Below are 20,722 nucleotides of genomic sequence, written 5' to 3' on the forward strand. Positions count from 1 at the left end.
AGGATTTAAGACAGCTGTAGAGCTGTCCTAACCTGAGAGGAGTTCCCAGCAGGTGGTGAACGAAAGGGAAAACACACACACACACACACACACACACACATACACACACTCCAGGAGGCATGGAAATATAGAATGTTAAACGTTTGATCTCACATAAAAGCAAGATTTTTCAAAGATTGGACTGACTGACTGACCACATACCGAAGCATATCACATATCAGCTTTGACTAACCGGTCACTTTTTTACTTTTCTTTGCTCACTCACAATGCGAGTCACCAGAAAATAATTCAGTCACTCACCTGTGAGGTTTTTCAGACCCAGCTGGCGCAGGCCGAAGTTTCCATCACGTCTGTAGTTGAGGAAGATTGCGAGGGAGTAGCGGTCCTCATACAGCTTGGTCCCTCGGATGATCCTCAAGTTCTCCAAAGGTAGGTAGTCAAACTGGTTCAGGGCCACCAACACATAGCCTGTTACCTCTCGGATAGACTGTGGGCAGAATTACGAAGGGAGCTGTTAGTGTGTGCTTTAACTGTGCAGAAAATTCTTGCATGAATAAAAACACTTAAGGAAGCAAATCAGTAGTTATGTGACAGACATGATAGAAAAAAAATCTATGTCCTTCAATGGATTTAAAATTCCTGAATCAGCAAGTGAGATAGTTGAAGGTTGAGAGGTAGTTTATTAAACTGTAGTACCCACGAGCAGGGTTTAAGGACACCATATTCATGTGTCTCTAATGAATTAATCTGACAAATTTAAGGCTTAGCCAATAATGTTTTCAGTCAACAATGCACCACTGTACAAAACACCCAAACAAAGGACATTTTACAATAAATCTTGAGCATGAAAAGAGAAACAGCTGACTATTCACAAAGTGCACGGTGCTTTATTTGGTTTCTTTTCACACTTTGCAGCATGTTGATCAAGAGCTTTAGAGTCTGCCTACTTCAACCAAGATTTTGCACTTCTAGATCGACCTTGTTGTACGCTTGTGACAATTCATTTAAAATGGAAGATATTTGTTCATACTCTGCCAAATCGTCCTGGTTTTAGCTATTTTAAAATCTTCTAAGAGAGCATGTCTCTCTGAAAATAAGCTTCTTGAAATGATGCACTTTCAAACTTCAGCTCTGTCATCTGTTAGGTGGAAGTGGACAAAAGCATAAATGCTGTTATGTTCAACCAACTGGATACAGGCCACAGTTTCACAATGTCTTTCACATTTTTTCCCAGCTTGAATCACATCACATAGCATAAATGAATCCTATAGAAGCAACAGAGCCATGTGACGCATTGGATACGTCTCCCACACCTTTCCTTTACTCGGCCAACAACTACACACCGAAAATGAATCATTAGACTCTTAATTGCATTTAATTTTGCTCTGTCATGCAATTTAAAAGCTTTGGATATTGATAATTTTAATGTGGGGCACTTGGTAGAACCATGTGATTGGTTTATGTTCGATCCTTTTACAAGCTGTTTTACAGCATGTTGTCCATGCAGTTTGAAAAGATGCACGGCAGTCACAAAATTTCAAGAGGTTGATAAATCAAAGGTTATAATAACTCTGAATCTACCAAGAATGTTTCTTCTCCTTCCCTCCAGTGCTTCTGGATTTATCATTTCATGCTGAACGTAATTCATTGTGTCTGCATGGAATAGACACACGTCTCATGCCAAAACAGTTGCCTCTGAAATGAACTAATTAATTAAGGAGATGAGGGGCAGAGAAAGAATGCAGAAGAAGCAGAAACAAACAAAGGAAACAAAACAAAAATGGATAAAAAGAAAAGTTAAACATACATCAGATCATTGAAAACAGCCATTTTCAAGGTCACTTTCCACATATTCAATCACGCCAGCGAGTTGAGTACGAGCATCTGAGCGAGGAGAACTTGCTCTGGGGTTTGTGACCTCAATGCAAAAACTTGGCACAGGGTTCAGCGCTCATGTCCGGGCTCCGGCCTGGGGTGACTGAACCACAAGGACAGCCATTGCTTCACACTTTAAATGTCATTTAGGAGGGGATATAACGACTGTCGAGACTTTGGCAAGGAGCCACCCAGTTGGAGCTACTGTTGCATGAATCAAAGTGACAGGCTGTGTCCTCTTTCTCCCATCCACCATCATGGTGGCTGTCATTAGCAGACAGGCGGTCAGAGAAGTCTTTCCACACCCGGCCCGCTGATGCTGATAATCAACAAGTCTGTGTGTGAAGTGCTGTTGCAGCTGATGTGGTGAGCTCAAATAAGTCCTAAGGAGGGCCCTGGCAGTGTAGTCATGGCGGCTGACAGCTGTCAGAGAGCATGGCCATCAGCCACCAGTAAGTAAGCCGCAGTCAGAGCTCCGTCATCATTACCCTGCTGATTACCATTAATAGAAACAGACGGGCCGGAGTCTGGTGAGTCTGTGTGTATTTATGTGTGTGAGTGATGAGGAATTTATACTCAGTGTGTGTGTGTGCATATCAGTTTAGAAACTCGTTGAAAAAAAAAGATCAAGTAAGCTACTTTCTGTAGATAAAAATCTTCCAACAGTCAGAGAATCACTGAGGATAATCATGCAAAAGTTGATGCGTCATTGTTGTGTGCATGTGCATTTGTCTATGAAAATCACAAATGTGTGCGCATGCATAAGTGTACACTGTCTCTTCTTTGTACTCTGTTGTGCCATTGGCGTGAACACAGAGTTAGACAACCAGGGCCATACTTCACACTTTACTTTATTTCACTAGCCAAGAGCTGAGGTGTGCTGGATGACTCAAACTCACCCTGCTGGGGATTTGAAGGTCTTTTCTACCCTGCTACACAACCAAATAGCTTCAAGTCTATGTAGTCCAGTGACATTGCCCTGGGCGCTGTGCCATAAACTATCCTCCCCATCTACCATCCAGGTGCTTTTTCTAGCTACCAAAAGCTGGGGGGTGGTACACAAAAGCAATAGCAATCGACTCAGAATCTGGGCATATACAGTAGCTGATTATTGTTATTTGATTATTATTTCAGGGCACACACTTCATGGGTGCTTTTTTTTTTTTTTTTTTCTCCTGAGCCTGTTTATTACTCCACTCGCACGGTTGCTGGTTTGTTATTTTCAAGCCATCAAATCAATACTTTCCAAAGTGCAGCCTTGCTGAGGGAAATAAAACGAGGGGGAAAGAAGATGGCAGCCACGCACGCTTTTCTCCCCACAGATTGTTTGTTCAATAATGAACTGGATGAAAAAAGGGAAACAACTTGTAGTGATTACAGGTTCTTGCTGAGCTAATGGCCAGACCCTCTCTGCGTGGTCACTTTCATTAAACAAAGATCAACAAAAGAGGCGACCCCCCCCCACCCCACCCCCAAATACCACTGGTGCAGGACAAGTGCACTGAGTGCCCACTTCAGGGAAACAGGCACTGTATTCCCTACATTAATACATCTAAACTATGATATTCAAAAATGTGTTAATGCACAAGAGCCCCCATTGTGTGATGGAGTAACAATGCTGAGTTTGGAGTTATGTGCCAGCCTAGTAGCATATTTCATTTTTGTGTGTGTGCTTGTGCTAAATTTATTCCCGACTCATTTGCATGACCTCCTCTATATACTGTAGCTACAGTGCAATTAGAGCAGTAAATTGACTGCTAAAGATAACAACATGACACACTGTTGTCCTGAATTTCTCCCACTAAAAATAGCTCTATCTTGATGCAGGTGCACATTTAGCAGAGAACCCAAGCTCTTCTTCTTCTCTCTTCCTCTTTATTTCTATTCCAGTTTGTCATGTCAACATTGTCATCTCTTATAGTGGAGATTCAGATCGGAAGGTGCAAGTTAAGCATCTGTAATCCTTTCAGTGAATATGCATAGTAGTTTTTTTTTTTTTAACTGAGATGGCAGACTCCTTTACTGCGTGTAGACTGAACTGTGTAGCAGCCCCTCAACGCACCCAACCCCACGCCCCGCACACACCCCACATGCCTCCAGAGAGATCAATGCGTCAGAGTCCCAGTAACAGTGAACAAAAGAGACAGAGAGAGCCAGATTCACTAGATTAACAGGGATTTCTCCCTCCTCCCTCCTCCCCAGCATTTGTGAACGGAAGTGTGGCAGCGGAACAAACCCCTCACTTGAGTCACAGAGACGTGCACGGTTTTGAAATCGAGTCCTTCAATCCCCAACTTCTAAAAGAAGAGGGGAGGGAGGGAGGTTTTTAGGGTAGAGTTAGCGAAGGAAGGAAGGAGAAAGGATAGAGAGGCAAAAAGAGAGGGCTGGACACACACTGCAGGAGGAGGAGCTCACTCAAGTGGATCGGACTGGGTTTATGTGTATTTTAATGCATAATTAAAACCACACCTGTTCCAGGTCAGGAAAGTGACAGAGAGAGCAAAGGGTCTGAGGAGGGGCGAAATGTTGGGAGGGGTGACGCAGGGCTGAAAGTGCAATGACACCATTAGCATGTTTGGAGAGACTGAACACACGTTAGCATGATTGCCTCTCATTTCCATACATATTGAGGCGTACCGATGTGCTCCGCGGGCCTGCGGTCATTGAAGTCTGATACACAGGAGTGCACAGGGAGGGCTTAAGGTTTGCCTTGCATCACTAAGCCCTCATCCTCGATTTCCATATCGCTTCCCTAAACCCTCTGCCTGAGCTCACATCCACATCTGTAAACAGACACAGAATCCGGATGGAGTGTCTACAAGTCTAAGTGAGAAAATCCTCCTGAGTTTTCCCAGGAGCTCATCCTCAATGCAAGTGATAACATACTGGAAATATGGCTGGTAAATTGCCCCAGTTTTGAGAAGTGAAGGCTTCATTACCGTTTTGACATTAATTTCTGGCATCAATCTTTATAAATGAGTGTTAACCCTCCATTGTGAATAACTCATGCATATCACTCACAAAGTCAGTTATGATATGACTTTATAATATCATCATGTTGGTGCTGCGTGAGTGCAATATTTCCCAGTGGAGTCCCTGATGTGTTGTTGCCACGCTCTGCTTTAAGTCACCGAAGGGCCCACCTCCAGCCCCACAAACCGCCAGGTCCTCCTCATTCCCTCTGGAGTGGCTTAAACCCAATATGAGCCACTTCAAACACCTGCAGTTGATGCCTTTGATGTGTGCGTATGTGTGTGTGCAAGAGGGTATGTCTGTGCATTGCTCAAGTGTCTTTTATTGCTTGGACAAGATGATTATGATGACTCATCTTTGAAGATGAAGAGCAACTATCCCTTTTGTTTCTTACGTCACACCTCTCATGCTCTCATAAAACAAACCTGTCTCTCTCTCTCTCTCTCTCTCTCTCTCTGTGTGTGTGGCTGTACAAAGGTATTCTCATGTGAGATTAGACTGTTTTTTTTTGTTGACTGTGGTAACAAAAGCAAAAAAGAACAAGCGACATGAAAGATTCGAAGCCACTCTGTTGTCATTCCATGTCCTTCCCCTGCTTCTACTGAGAGTCAATGCCAGATGGTTTCTAGGACCACTGTTTTACTCAAGGATGTCACTGAGGATTTCAATGAGACAAATAAAATGAAAATTCACTTTATAGTAAGGCAAGAGAGGCAATATCAGTTAATCAAAATGTGCATACAGCAACAAGTAACATGACCTGAAGTAAAAAATGACTCAGAAGAAAATACAATAGAACAGGAATTATCTGATAGACAGTATGATCCTTAGAGTGTGTTTTTTTGGCCTTTGTTTCAGCTTTGGAGTGGTCGTTGCGTGCTAATGAGATTGGCAAGAAAGGGTGACTTTGAGAAGTCCCTGTTCAGTGTGTGTGCATGTCCTGTGTGCCGAGGCAATGTCTAGTGTTCATTTGACGCTTGAGTGTCATTGGTTGCGACAGTATGACAGTCTACTTGTCAAGCATGATGACAAGAAAGCCCTGTAAGGTGCATACATGACCGACAGAAAACACCCTGATGATCAAGTACAGAGAATAGGGTGAATTGGGAGAGCCTCATGTGAACAGACAGGGGTGGACAAAAAAAAAAACAAAACAAAAAAAAATGGAAACACCCATTGCAATTAAGATAGAGAAAGAAAGCTTAGAAAGCTATTATATAATTCCATAAGTCCAAGGCCTTGGTCATGTGTTATTTTACTATAAAAAACCCTCCTAGAGCTTGCTCAGTCTTTGGCATAGGAACAGACATCTGCTGCACAAGCTAATGTGGTTTTTGGATTCCATTTGGATGGGATGCTTCCCATTCCCACTGCATATTTCCTAAGCATCTGGCTCTACTGGAAAAGTTGCAGAAAAGGCTACGTTCTCCTCAGCTTTGTCACCTGTGGCTCCATTAACTACAGTTAAATTTGTACATTGTGGGCCCATGCAAAATTTCTCCACAGTCACACACACATACACACAACAAATGTACACATGACATGGGTACTGTAATGTTTAGCATTAATGTTTATTGATTAGTACTCTATAGCATGTTAAGTGCATTATTTTGAGATCTCAATATGGTTTGAATCAACAGTGTGGTATAACTGATAATTAAATAAGAAATTAGTGTTTTCTTCAGGTCTCTTTTCTGAGGAGTTACTCCTGCAGTCATAGAATTGAGCTGAAAAAGGAGAGAGATGCGATCTTCTGTGAAGCATCTGCCTCTAATCCCTGTTTGTAAATGTGAGGTTAGAAGTGTGATTACACAGATATGGAGAATGGGTGGTGGTGGGCGAGCTGTGGGTGTTTGGTGGTCACAGGTTGAATGAGGCTGATTTTTTATTGCCAACATTTGCTGCTTGATGCCTTTCAGCTTGTCTAACTCCTCTCCCCTAGTTGCAGCACAGACAATGAAACATGGCACAACTCCTATTGATTTACTAACACAGTAATTAAGAAAACGCATGTATCTTTCTCTCTTGCTTGTTCTGTCCTTTGTTTCCACTTCATTTTCTCTCTCCCTGTTCAACACACTGAATGCCTTTCTCTCCTTCTCTGTCTTGCACCCTCAGGTTGTTAACGCTGCTGCACCAATATAAACCAAATGAGTATGCCATTCATTAACGTGGTAGAGTATTCAAGCGCACACTAATGAATGGTATTGAACAAGCGAAAAGAGGTGTTCTTCAAGTTGCAGTGAAGAATAAGTAAGAGTACATCATGGAAGTTGCAGATACCAAGTACTGATAGAAGAACGTAAAGCTGTAGTAGGCCATGTAAAACCTTCCGCCTCTCTCTTTGCTGCCATATATCACTCTGCCAAGCCTCCCCCACCAAACCCACGAGTTCGATCGGCAGCAGAAGGAGTCAAACCTCACAGGGCCTGCTCTCCATGGGGTGAGCCTCACCGAGACCCTGGTCCCTCTCACCGCGACTCATCCTCTTTTCGACGCCCCTCCAGCGGTTCATGGGGCCAGAGCAGAGTGCATCAAGCTTCAGAGGCAGCTGCAATGCCGTCTAACAGCGAGATGAGAGGCTAGTGCACACACACAAACACACATACACACACACACACACACACACACACAAACACACCTGTCTCTCCTCAAAAGTTCCCTACTGTTTGTCATTATGCCTCTTTGCTACTCAGTGATACAAATGCCATGGCATCAAATATAATGAGCCCAAAGCTCCGTGTGGAGCCGCGACGTGTTCACACGTGTTTTGTACTATTCAGCGCTGTAGGCAAAGGAGGTGTTGGAAATTCATCAAAAGTCACAGGATTTTCTGCCACTGAATCAGGCTTTCACCATCTGAAGGCATGCGTAAGTGCATCTACATTTGCAGCCAATGTCTCTCTGAAATGACCTGTGACTGGCCGCAATCTCCTGTCACAGGCCTTTTTTCTGTTAGCAACTGCAACTGAAAGTCACTAAACTACTGCATGACTGCATGCTGCTGATATGTATCTTCATGACATGTGGGCCAGAGTAGCAAACTACAGTTAATTAACCACGCAGCATGGATGCCTAAAAGTGAAATAGTAAAACAGTAAAGCAGCAAATATTTGTCTTTTTTATGTCTACCATCCCTGCATTATTCTCCCACTCTCTCTCACACACTCACAAACAATAGTTAAGATGTGGGGCAACTTTCCATGTCAGGAAAGCACAATTTCACCACCTCAGCTAAAATTTCTTTATTCTCAGTCTCTGTGGTCAAGAGTCTCTGCAGCAAAGTGACAGCAGGAATCACATCTGAAGCAAAGGATCAAGAGCTCACTTTTCAGTTCAGCTCCTGAAATTGAGCCAGAACGGATAGCCTGATGTTTAAAAGCCACCGTGAGTATTTTGCACCAAACTGTCTCCACATGAGCAACACTTCTCTGAGCCAAACGCCCCTCTTTCACAATGGATTGAAGGGTGTGAGTGACATATGGCAGGCTCACGAGTCCAGGATCATCCAGTGGCCTGGTCATATTTTTAGCTTTGTCTCGGGCCACAATGCAGACAAAACTCTTCAGACTGCCCTGACTCTGACTAGTGTGAGGCCCTTTTATTAGTCCACTGTGCAGCTGAACTGATGGGAGACCTCAAGAATCACTTCTCCAAATATCAGTGGTGAAGCTAAAAGCCCAAATGTCATGCAACAAGCTGTTATTGTACTTTTTTCTGAAAAGACACACGCCTCTGGGTTTTTGTCTGTAATATATGATGACAACAGGGAATCTCATACTTTTGCTCCATCATGCTGAGAAGGTGTTCCTCTGTATCAACAACTGTCAAAGACTGGTCATCAAGAACAATGTGCAGGATAAGAGCTCTGTTTACTGCCCCTGGGCTGTCTCTGGGCCTGTTCCAGAGTTTGCTGCAAAGTTGGTTGTTGCTGCCCTTCTAGCGTGAGCACTTTTGTTGAATTCTGTGTTGTCTTGGTTCTTTGGTTGTTTCATTGAGTTACTTCAATAGCTTTTACTCCTCAGCCAACCGCCCGCTTTGCTTTAAATGTAACATGGGTTTAACGTAGTGTTGCTGTAAATTGGCATCACACAAGTTTTTGACATGGAACATTTTTATGGTTCCAAGTACAGGTGTGTGAGCAGAATCTTAGGCTGATGCCTGATGCTGTTAGCGATTAAAACGTAAAATCTACTGGATGTTGGATTCAGCCGATCAGAGCACAAATGTTCAGGGCGGTGGGTAATTTAGGATAATTCATCTCAGGAAGCATCAATAAATTAAATGTCAAATGAGTCAAATATGAAAATGACCTTTCGAAAGAAATACAAGTGGGAGCAGAATGTACCGAATGAGTAGAGCAACATTTTGTCTCAGGACAACATCCCCTTTAGTCATTTTCTCAAACTGATTTAATTGCTGGACTGTAAACTGAACCACAGCACAACCCACTCTGTCTGTACTGGACTGATTTTAGCTTTTTGTATAAGCCAAACTCTGACACCAGTATACTCTAAGTGTTGACTGGATTTGCTCTCATTTCAGGCAAAATCTCAATTTCCTCAACCACGACTTGCCACCCTCCTGCAATACTATTTCAGTTAAACGCACTACAACAAGGAGTTTTTAACTGCTTATGAAACAGTCTCAAATTATGACTCATGCCTCTTTATGAGTTGCAGTTGAAATATTTAGGCACAGTGGACTGCAGGAGTGCGTCACTCGATGACTACCTCCATTTCTATAGCCAATACTAATGGCAGGAATATTCCTAATATCTACTACTGGACAACAAAAACTTCCTTTGGGATCGATGGTAACATAAGGGTTTACAAAAACTAGAGTTTTTTTTAGAGGACGGTTTGACTTTTTACAGTGGTGCAAAAATAAAAAGTCAGTAATGGCCAACATCTATATCACAACTGCAAACTTTTTCGAAGGTGACCCATAAACTGTAATCTACCATCAGCAGGGTCTTAGCAGCAGCGCCAACTAATGGTACTCATTAGCTACCTCCTAAAGGTACCTTCATTAGCTTCAATTAGTGTCACACTCTTCTCGAGTTGGACAATACCAAGATTGCAATGTTGTGTAGTTGACATTTTAATTTGAAGTGTAATGCCAAGTAGCAGGCAGCATCAATTTCATCCTCCATTTGTCTTCCACATCCTACCTTGAGAAAAGAGATAAAGACAGATAGAAAAGGAGAGCAGTAGAGTGACACTCCTTCCCATGAGGAGAACTTGCAACTCCATCAGAGCACTGGTAATGAGTGGACTCCTGTGGGGAATTCTCCAAATGGACTAATTTGTAATTGATTCAGTGCATTAATTACCGGCCTGGTTACGCCTGTGTCATGGTTAATATTGTGCCGATCTGACGAGCCTGGGAGGCTCATCTGCGTTGGGACTGTTCGGGTGAAGCAGCCATTATTCAATTATGCCGCACATATCGGCAACGAGGCAAGTCTTAATCCAAGAGTAATCACTTCCCCACGCTCCCCTACTATGAGCTGATGTGAGGAAGGAGGGTGTTGCGGTGGGAGGTAGTCCTAGATCCATCTAGCCCATGGTTAGCTCCTTAATCAGGCCTGGGAACCAAATCCCCTTGGTGTTGTAAAGTTATCTGGCAGTAAAAGAGAATTATGCCCTGCAATGAAAGTTTACAATGATTCTGTGACACAATGTTGGTGATACAGTATGTGCTTTAATTCCAGCTTTCATCTGTGGCCCCCCAACCTTTTGCAACTACTTGTCCGTGTTTAGATTAAGAAGCTGAGGCAGATGAATTGTGTGCATGTTATACAGATGTAGCACTATATAACATCTAAAACCTTATCTGCCATTCTTGCACAGCAGCCTCTTTTCAAAGTGCACATGAGTGTCTTCACACAATGAGAACACTGGACATTTTAAAACCATTAGTAGCACAATGTGAGGTTGCAAGAGAAAAGTAACATCCAATTGAGAGGCTAAAGACTCATCAAATATCCCCATTTATACACCCCCCAGTGTTAGGTCTTTACCCCTCTTATCTATTAGTCTTTTGGTATTAAGTATAATTAAGTATGAACATATGCAGTTTACTGGCATTGGTAGAGGAGAGCCATCTTTTGCAGTACCGCCACTGTTTCTCCTATAAGGTTATGAGAACTGGACATTATCTCAAACAACAAATTATTTGCTTAAAAGTGACTGATTGTAGGAAGGACAATGAACACATGTCTACAACATCGTACTATAAATAGGAATGCAACTCTTGATAATTAAATATGCGTAAGAACTCTGATGACCTTTAATGCTGGAGAGGTGATGCTGTCTAATGCTCTCTGGCTTTGAGTGCTGTTCTAAGATTATAGGGTATATGAGAGGTGAAGGGCCCTAGGCCTCGTGGGTAAACTTCTCTACACTGCTGAGGCACAAACACCTTAATTGCACAGGCACTTAAGTGTGATTGGTTCAGAATGAATTCCCCTTTTGGAGATATCAACAACAGTATCACCCACCAACCAACTGCTGCGTGTGCTGTGATGGTGAGGTTTCTTTTAACTGATCGGCAAAGGGAATGGAACTTGAAATTAGTATCATTTTATGAAGCTTTTCTTAAAAGCTTTGACAATTTGATGCAAAATGATAAAAGAGACCACAGACTTGGTTCATAAATGGCTTGGTCTGTGTTGACTGTGAGCTGTAAAAATAAATCTCATCTTTCAAGGACCTGAGTGCTCTCCACGTGACTCATCAAAACAGACCATGTGTTCCATTTTTACTCAAAACAAGTGGAGAGCACACACTGTACACTCCTTTTTTTCTCCCTTTATCAACTTTTAGTTCAACAACAGTCTGTTTTCAGCCCTGAGCAAGGAGAGAAGATAAAATAGAGGGCTCTCTCTCCCTAACAGCTGATTATATTTCTGCTTTGATCTACAGCGGCCATCCCCTAACCATTCTCTAAGAGTTTGGACCTAGCATAACACAACAAAAACAACACCCACGGCCCTGAGAGTAACCAGACTCCATTGTGCCCTTCACTGCATATTTCAGTGTGGCAATCTAAAGAACGCCTGCAGGAGCTTTAAATCATCTGCTGTACAGTTTCCTCTCTATAGGCCACATTTACTTTCTATTTGGACATTGGCATTTTAATGCATAAACAGAAAACATGCTCAAACTGAGGTCTTCTGGAAACCTTAAGGGCATTCCAGCGGGGGCCTTGAAGTGAATGTGAAAATGACTGCACAAATTCCACGTTTCACTCACACCTCTGTACAGAACTGTAAAACTTTAAAATGGTTGTGAATCTCCTGGGTGGGTCAAAGTAGCTCTTCTTAAAAGTTAACAGCATGAAAATAGCACAATGCTGCGTTAATAAGTGACCTGTATAATCTTAAAAAAGAGAGAAAAGAACATCCAGCCCCCCCCCCCCACATAATGGCTCAATTATTTCAGCAAATGACAATGTTTTACCAGGAGTCATTTTTGCCTATTTTGGCTGCATTTAAGTGACATACCAATCACCCTCTGGGAGTGCTATGCTGGTCTTAGCATCATCAAATTAGAAGTCTAGTCAGACACTTCGGTGCAGGGGGGGTTGTCACACAGCAGTTCTGTTACTTCAGTCCTCCACTAGTACCCCGGTGGGACTGTTAAGTGTAGCTGTGGGGGAGCCTCGGCCACGCTTAATGGCCCTAACAGCATTATTAGCTAATAAAGGTTGATGGGCCTCGCGACTCAATAAATTTAGGAGGACAGGAGAAGAAGAAGCAGTCGCCATGTTAAGGTGAGGTTTTAGTCTGGGAATTTATGCATCTCCCTTGTTTTGCACTGAGGCACACCCTGCATAGGGATCATGGTAGGGTCTGCCGGTATAAAAGGGTGGTGGTTTCTCTGTTAAAGTCTAAGAAGGTGTAAAAATGGTATTCTGAAATCTAACTCCTTTCCAGTCGTGGAATATTTGCCTGCAAAATTCAAAATTGCCGGCTGAAAGCAAAAAAAGAATATGGTCACAGCGAGTTGAATTGGTGGGGCTCAGTTGTGATAACTGCTATGGTGCTTTTTAGTGAAGAATTCAGGGTTTTTCCTGGAGCATGGTCTGGGACATTTTTTACCACCAGAATGTCATACAGCTCTGGATTACTGCAAATGACTTTCTGAATTTGAAACCCTTTCAGTTCAACTTCCGAGCAGAATACATCTTCATCTAAGCGTGAGTCACAAAGAGTGAACGCACATTTGTTCACAAATTTCCACTCGTTTTGAATACATTCATGCCACATCAAAATTGTATTTAACAAGAACTATGCAGATGAAGGGGTGACAACATAACACATTTTCTATGGAGGAAGTGGGATTTTCTTGTGGAGCTGCAAACACAGAAAACCTGAAGGACTTCCAGTGCTGCTATTCTTTTTACAAGTCTTTTTAGTAACTCATTCTTTCAGATGATAGGGTCTTCATGCAGCTGGGAGGCAACTCACAAACTTGTTTAGCAGGCTGCTTATCATACGATGCTACATTATCTGACAGTACATCAACATGAGATCAAGACAAAAGCATAATCTATAAGGAAAGCAGTGGTGGAATGTAACTAGGTGCATTCACTGAAGCACAATTTGAGGTACTTGTACTTTCCTAGGTATTTCCAATTTAAGCGACTTTATACTGCTACTCCATTACATTTCAGAGGGAAATGTAAAAAAAACACAAAACCTCTGAAAACAAACGCACCACAAAAATGTTACATATCCATTCAACACAATGTAGGTTCTCCAGGCCTCTAGGGGGAGCGCTACGTGGAACAGCTTGGTTGAGAGAGAGACCAGACAAGAGAGTGTTTGTATTTGTTTTTCATATGTTTTTGAACCGTTTCTCAAGCTGCAGCACATTTCTCCTAATGGAAATGTTCTGGGCTGTTGCAGCATGTTTTCCCTTGACCGCCGCACATGTTGGCACTATGAATTTAGAAGAATCTGCTACTGCTGCTCAATAATCAGCACGTGTGTCTGCTTTCTATAAATACCCTCTTCACTCTTTTCCAACAACAGAAAAATTATTTGGACAATATAAATGTGGATTAAGGTGGAGCAATTAGGTTAGACGAGACAGGTTAGACGACGTGTCTACCAAAAGTTGCTTGAAAAAAATGCCCTCATTATATCTTTTCTTGTCTGAGTTAAGTGATGGCCCAATAAAACAAGCGTAAGAGTGGAAGAGAAATAGGTGATGTGGCCTGTTATTCTGACCACAGAGGAAATCTCTGAAATTGAAGATAAAGGTCTTGCTCCCTCCACAGGGAACCAAGGAATCAGTTTTCTGACCCACTTGGCTGTCCCCCCCTCTCTCTCTCTCTCTCTCTCTCTCTCTCTCTCTCTCTCTCTCTCTCTCTCACACACACACACACACACACACACACACACACACACACACACACACACACACACACTACACAGTGGCTGTATCAAGCCCTTGGAGTTTTATTTGGCAGCCAGACCTATCAGCATTTCTAAGAATTAAACAAACCCAGATAACAATCATGTTTAATTAAGATGTTGAAGTGTTATGGTGGTATTAGAGCAGAACACTTTGAACTGATGTGATTCTGTGAGTGTTGCTTGCAACAAAGGAAAGTGACATCTTGCGATTGTGCAAATGAAACTCCGAGAATATGGAGGGACCTTAAATTCTGCAGAATGAAGACGGATACCAGTGGCAAAGGTTTCTCAGCAGCCTCATGTCTTTTGTGAAAAGTTCTCAAAAAAAACAAAAAAAAAAAAAAGCGTGCAATTATTCATGATGCAACTAATTGTGATATATACTGTATGGCTGTGTGTTAATGTGCTCATATGTGCTTTTGAAGTTGCCACCTCACCCTTTGAGAATTGCAAAAATGAAAGTAAAATGATTACAGTAATTGAACTGCTAAGTTTGATCTCATTCATCTTTACTGTATGGTCAATAGTTTTTTGTGTACTATAAACCACCTGTAAATGCAACTATGCTCAACAACATTACAAGTAGATTTGGGGGGCAATCGCCCCTGAGGGGGTAGGGGAGAGAGAGCACAAGTAAGACTATCATTAATGATGGCTTTGCTGTATTTAAGTCCAAACATACACTAATATTTCCTTAAAATGGGATTTTTCCTCCTTCATCCTCAAAATTTTTATAAATCCTGCCCACCCATGCACCATGTTTCTGTATGTGTCAACATATAAAAAGTCCTGTTGGCAAGGTTAGCACCAGCACTATTTTGGCCACGTCCGCCACTACACAGAATCTCCTCATGTAAACAAAGGAGATTATAGTGCACACACTGTCATCATAAGCCAAAAACTCTGTTTTCCCTGTCAACAGGTCAAGGCTGCAAACAGAGTTTCTGAATACCTTCACCCAATAAGTTTTAAAAAAGCTCCTGTTTCGGTGACCTGAAATTGCATTAGTGTGTGGATGAAAGGCCAAAACGTATAGAAAAAGCTGCTTTCTGACAAATACCTATGTGGACTGGGCATAAGTGTTCCAATACGTCAGGCCAGTGAGCCAGTGTGCAAATAATCTGGATCCCAAGACTGACACAGTTTATATATAATCGGCCCTCATTAATGTTATCAATTCCACCTGTACTCTTCCTGCTTTGACGTGAAAATGTCTGCGGTGAAAAAGGCCAACTGCATCAAACAGATCTATCTATAGCAACTGCAGAACTTTTCCACATTTTCTTCCATTTCGTAAAAAAAAGAAAGAAATGTCTCAAAAAGTCAAGTTAGGTAGAAAAAAAAAGTAATTCTGTGCTTTTTGTGCAATGTTTCCCTGCCCTAACAGGACAGAAGCTGCTGCGACGTACGACACAGCAGCATGTGTGTCTTTGTGAGAGTATGTGGGTGTTGGGAGGTTTATTCTTAAGTGGCTGGGACGTGGGGGAGAGAGTGGGGAGCTGTTACCCAAGTAGAAAAATGATAAATATTTAAATTCTGTTAATGGACATATCCTGTATGGGAACCTACAGTAGTTCATGACAAAGAAGTTCACTAGTTCAAAACCAGAAGCTGGAGCTTGGGCAGGGATCTTTGGGGTTTTAAGAGGGCCCATGCAATGTGAGATCTTCACATTAATCTATGGAAGCTGACTGAGTTTTGCTTCTCCCCCTCAAGGATGGTCTGAGCTTGACCACACTTGGAGATAGTTGGTATTCAGTGTCATAAAGGGCTGGATCTTGCCAACTCTGGGGCTTGGTCAGATACTGTGGTTGAACAATGGCCTGTCTAACCAGCCTAACCACTAATGTAGACCTAACTTTAATATCATAGCATCCGGGACCAGTATAACTCCAGCTCCCACACAGTGAATGCGTCAGTCTTGAACAAGACTCTTTCTAACGTCACCTGTAAACCCAAAAAAAATTGTTGTTAAAAAACTCTTTGCCTTGGAAGTAATGCTAGGTTACTGCTGTGAGGAGCAAACTAGTTAGCCTAGCATGCTAACAATGGCTCATGTTAGACAAGCACACAGTTTACTGTACTGTTAATGTAATGTTTTAGATGTTTTAAACCAATCAACTCTTTGAAATCTAAAGTTTGAGAGATCTGTTGTGTCTGGCTACAGTTGCTAGCCTGTGATTGGACAATCAGAATCAGAATCGGCTTCATTGGCCAAGTTTGTGTGTACATACAAGGGATTTAACTCTGGTTTAAACATCGCACTCAATCAAGGGAGCACATCTATGGTCCCAAGGTCTTATATTCCCGGGGTATGTTCCCCAGCTCAATATTCTCTTAACACACATGAATCCTTTGCGGTGTCAGAACCCTAACTCTGTGAACAAAGGACCCTGTGAGAGCACATAATGTGGAACTGGGGAACATAGGACTCTGGGAACATAGGAGCCAATACTACCGTCTATTCATTCAACTTTATTTCTGTGTTTCTGTGTCTCTTTCTTTTCATTGACTCGTCTCTTTTGCTTTCTCCTTTTTTTTTGGAACTTGCCCACACTGTATACTGTAGATGTCAATGGCAGAGCTGTAAAGTTAGAGCAATTTTCACCTCCAGGATAGCTGTGCATAGAGCTAGACAAAAGCCTGTGTAATTACAGCAGTAGTCACTGGTACATTAGTGATAAAGACATGATGGCTCACATGGGTGGAGCTGCCACTGTTAGCTAGTCACAATGCATTCATTTCACGGTAAAAACTGCAATTATACTAAAAGAGACTCTCTTTCTAATCCTCTATTTCTTGTTCTGTTTCTTTATGTTTCCCTTTTCCCATTCCTTTCTCTCTACTCTTTCCCATATCATTTGCTGTCCCTTTATCTGCACTATGTCAATGTCAGGCAATGGCATTATCTGCATAAAACAGTATTATCAACTCAATGAGCAATTAAGTTATTCTCTCATCTGTTTGGAGGAAGAATCGGAATCATTCTGAATAGAACAAAAACACTTCTCCTCCCCCACCACCTCTGCCACATTTGTGTCTGGTGCGCTAATAGGAGGCTTCTTTTGTCGCTCCTCCTACGAAGACACAGCAGTGCTTTTAGAAGACAGATCGTAGGAACAATGGAGTCTCCTGTTGCAATTGTGTTAGAGACAGTAGGCTTGGCTATGGTAGGCCTTGTGTCCATTTCAGTCCTAAAAATAACGCCCTTAGTTACCCCAACCACAACAATTCATGCTTGCAATAACTGATCAAAATGCCTGCAAAGAGAGGAACGACAAACCACAAGCCATTACGTTTTTTAAGGTCCAGTGTGTAGGATTTAGGGGGATCTACTGGCATTTATGTTTTAAGATTTAAAATGAGCTCTTTATATCTATAAAGATGGACTCCACCATGTTGCACTACCACGTTGCTACGGTGGCCCAGAACGGAAAAACCAAACAATGGCACTGGAGAGGGCCCTTTCACATGTTTTGCAGCCATTGTAGGAGAGGCTGAGACGAGGGGTGATCAGTAGGTTGCAATCTGCAACCTTATCACTAGATGTCACTAAAGCCTACACATTGGACCTTTAAACAAGCTCAGCAAGGATTACTCAGTAGTGCTGTGTAAAACACACAGAGGCGGGCAGGAATTATTATTGAGGGGGTTTATGAAAATGTGAAGCATACACACGTACACAAAAGGGAAAACTGGATAGTTGAATTGTAAAAGTGGTGCTTAATGACGTCTAAAATACCTTGAGCTGTTGCTTTATGATATAGCTTCTGTTCAAAATAAATCTCCTGTATCATAGAAATTAATAAGTTCAATACATATGATAAGCTAACATGAGCTTTAAACAACAAATTAATATAGCTTTGTCCAGGTAGCAGAACAATTTATTGATTGACTAACAAGTTAGTGATTGGATTCCGAGATGGTCAGAAGAGTGAAAGAAACTGAAGGATTAACAGTGCATTGCATGTCTATGATATGACCACAGTGAACTGTAGAAATGAGCTGAAAAAACAATATAGAAAGAACCGTGTGCTGGAGGGCAGGAAGCAGTGAGGGTAAAAACTGAAAAAATGCTATTGTGTACTTTCATGCGTAAGCTGTGATGCAATATAACTGGACTGTGATCTATGGTTGGAGCAACAGAGTTGGTGTTAGAAGATGATGAAGTAAGATAGTGATATGTGACACTAGGGTGAAATTAAGGGTCTCATAAACAGCAATGAGCCAGCACTGTGCTGAGAACAAGCTGACTCACCTGCTTTGTTCTCTCTCATCATCTGGTGTCCTTTGGCATGAAGTAGCCTTAAAAAGCGAATGACTTGATGTGACTAATCAAAAATAGAGTATTGGCCATGTTCCTAACAACTGATGTTATCAAATGTAGAGCTACACATCCTTCATGTCCAGTACCTTATATGCCTTAATTTTAAACAGAGACTATGATGAATCATATGTATTATACTGAAAGGCAGGGAGACTCCAATGACCAGTGTCAGTAAAAATATCAGTGGCTTGTATCTAAAAATCATCCTGTATTGTCCAGACAAAGCAATACAAAAGGACAATAGCCAGGGAGGGAAAGTGATACTTTGCTTGTCTTTGACACTTTGTTTTCAAGTTAATTTGGCTTACAAGGGTCAACGACCCCGACCGCAACACCCTCCGAGGCTACCCACCACCCATCACCCCACCCGATCTCCTCTGGCTATTTATTCCCTAAACCCAGTGGTGAAATTGGCTGAGGGCTAATCAACATTTAGCTCCTCCAAGTGTGTTATTACACAGCAATTGATGGATGGTACAATTACACCCCGTGTCACTTAGCTAAATGGCTATGTAATCCTAATGAGTTTTTATTCAAACACTGACTAGTTAGCGCAAGGAGAGCTGAGGGTGGGCAGAGAGAAGAATGGATCATGGAAAAACAGAAGGAAGCCACCATTGCATGTAAAGAGAAAAAGAGAAAATGAGAAAGAAGGAAAGGCACAGGGACTGTGGGTGAAAAGATAATCTGGTAACATGAAGAATGTGCGCTGCTCTTGTCGACAGGAAATCGGGATGGGAAATACAGCCTGGGCGGTTAAGACGCTGAGTGCTTTTCAGCCTGAATTTGAATGCAAATGCAGGGGAGAGATGGTAGAGTTTACCTCTCTTTATGGACCCGCAATTAACATTTGCATTTTTATCAACTGTAAACATGAACTTCCCCAATCTGAAGTGTTTTAGCTACCTAAATATACCTTAATTTATTTGCCATAACCACAAACCCAAGCGACCAAAGCACAGAGCCTCTCACAAGCTTGACATGATCAGAGTTAAACTTTACAGATTTACAGTAATTTGGCAACATTATCACAAAAATATGACTGGTTCATACTGAGCCAAAGTGTGCTGAAACATTTCTTTAGATGGTTCTCCAGAACGAAGGAAAGTCCTTTTTAAAACCACAGTGCAAGTGTTTCATAATGAACAACAAAGAGGTTTTTGGGTGGAATATCAGATAAAGGTCCACTGTGCAGGATTTAGAGGGAACATAATACTCACACTTAAAGCTTTCATTAGTGTATAAAATATAAAATAAAATAATAGTCATGTGTTTTTGCTGCCTTAGAATGAGCTTTTTATATCTACAGAGGGAGCGGGTCCTCTTCTATGAAGCCCACCTTGTTACACTGCCATGTTTCTACAGTAGTCCACAATGGACAAACCAAACACTGGCTCTACAGAGCACCTTTCCCATTTTTCACAGCACCTTAGGGGAGATTGAGGTGAGGGGTGTTGAGTTGGTTGCCTCACTGCCAGACGCAACTAAATCCTACACATTGGACCTTTAAGTATTTCTGTCAGACAAGACGTAGTACAGCTGGAAGTTGTGACTAAAACGGGGACAGCGAGAGAGATGAAACCATGATGCTCACACAGTGACCTTGATGCAACATGGGTGAACTCGCACACACAGACACATACTGTGGCTTAAACAGCACTATAGGTGTTAGAAATTCAAGATCGGCATGCAGGGTTGTGAATTTCAATCCCTGCTCACATGGACAAATATGGACAGAGAATAAGAATGAGTAAGAAGACTTCCACACCTCACCCAACAGCTTGCAATGCTGAGGTGCCCTTAAGCAAGAACTGAACGCTTGCTTCTCCAGTGTAAGCAGCCAAAGACGTACAATAGAAAAAAATAAGATGGAGAAAATAATAAAATAACAACCAGGCACAGATAAGACAGAGTCTCACCACCCAGACATGACGAGCCAAACCCGCAAGGTTCCTTATTATTATGCAAAGACTTACCAATACAGGTTGAATGCATAAAAAGTGTGTGTTAGGGGTGGGGGCCTAAATAAAGCCAAAGAGAATTAAATGTGCTGGAGGCTGTTTTCTGTAAGTGCTGTCATCAATAAAGTGATGTTAATGAGGTGGACGGAGTCTGGT

At 42.1% G+C, this 20,722-nt stretch overlaps 1 protein-coding gene across 2 annotated transcripts in view; it reads right to left on the reverse strand.

Moving 5' to 3' along the window:
* Window positions 1–20,722, reverse strand: part of erbb4b (erb-b2 receptor tyrosine kinase 4b) — a 297,664-nt gene that overhangs the window by 126,745 nt on the left and 150,197 nt on the right. For both annotated transcript variants that reach the window (XM_076746331.1, XM_076746332.1), the window contains exon 3: window positions 301–487. In XM_076746331.1, coding sequence (XP_076602446.1) covers window positions 301–487 — 187 coding nt within the window. The remainder of the gene's footprint in view (window positions 1–300; window positions 488–20,722) is intronic.

The sequence above is a fragment of the Chaetodon auriga genome, chromosome 13, assembly GCF_051107435.1.
Source record: "Chaetodon auriga isolate fChaAug3 chromosome 13, fChaAug3.hap1, whole genome shotgun sequence".
Classification (NCBI taxonomy): domain Eukaryota; kingdom Metazoa; phylum Chordata; class Actinopteri; order Chaetodontiformes; family Chaetodontidae; genus Chaetodon; species Chaetodon auriga.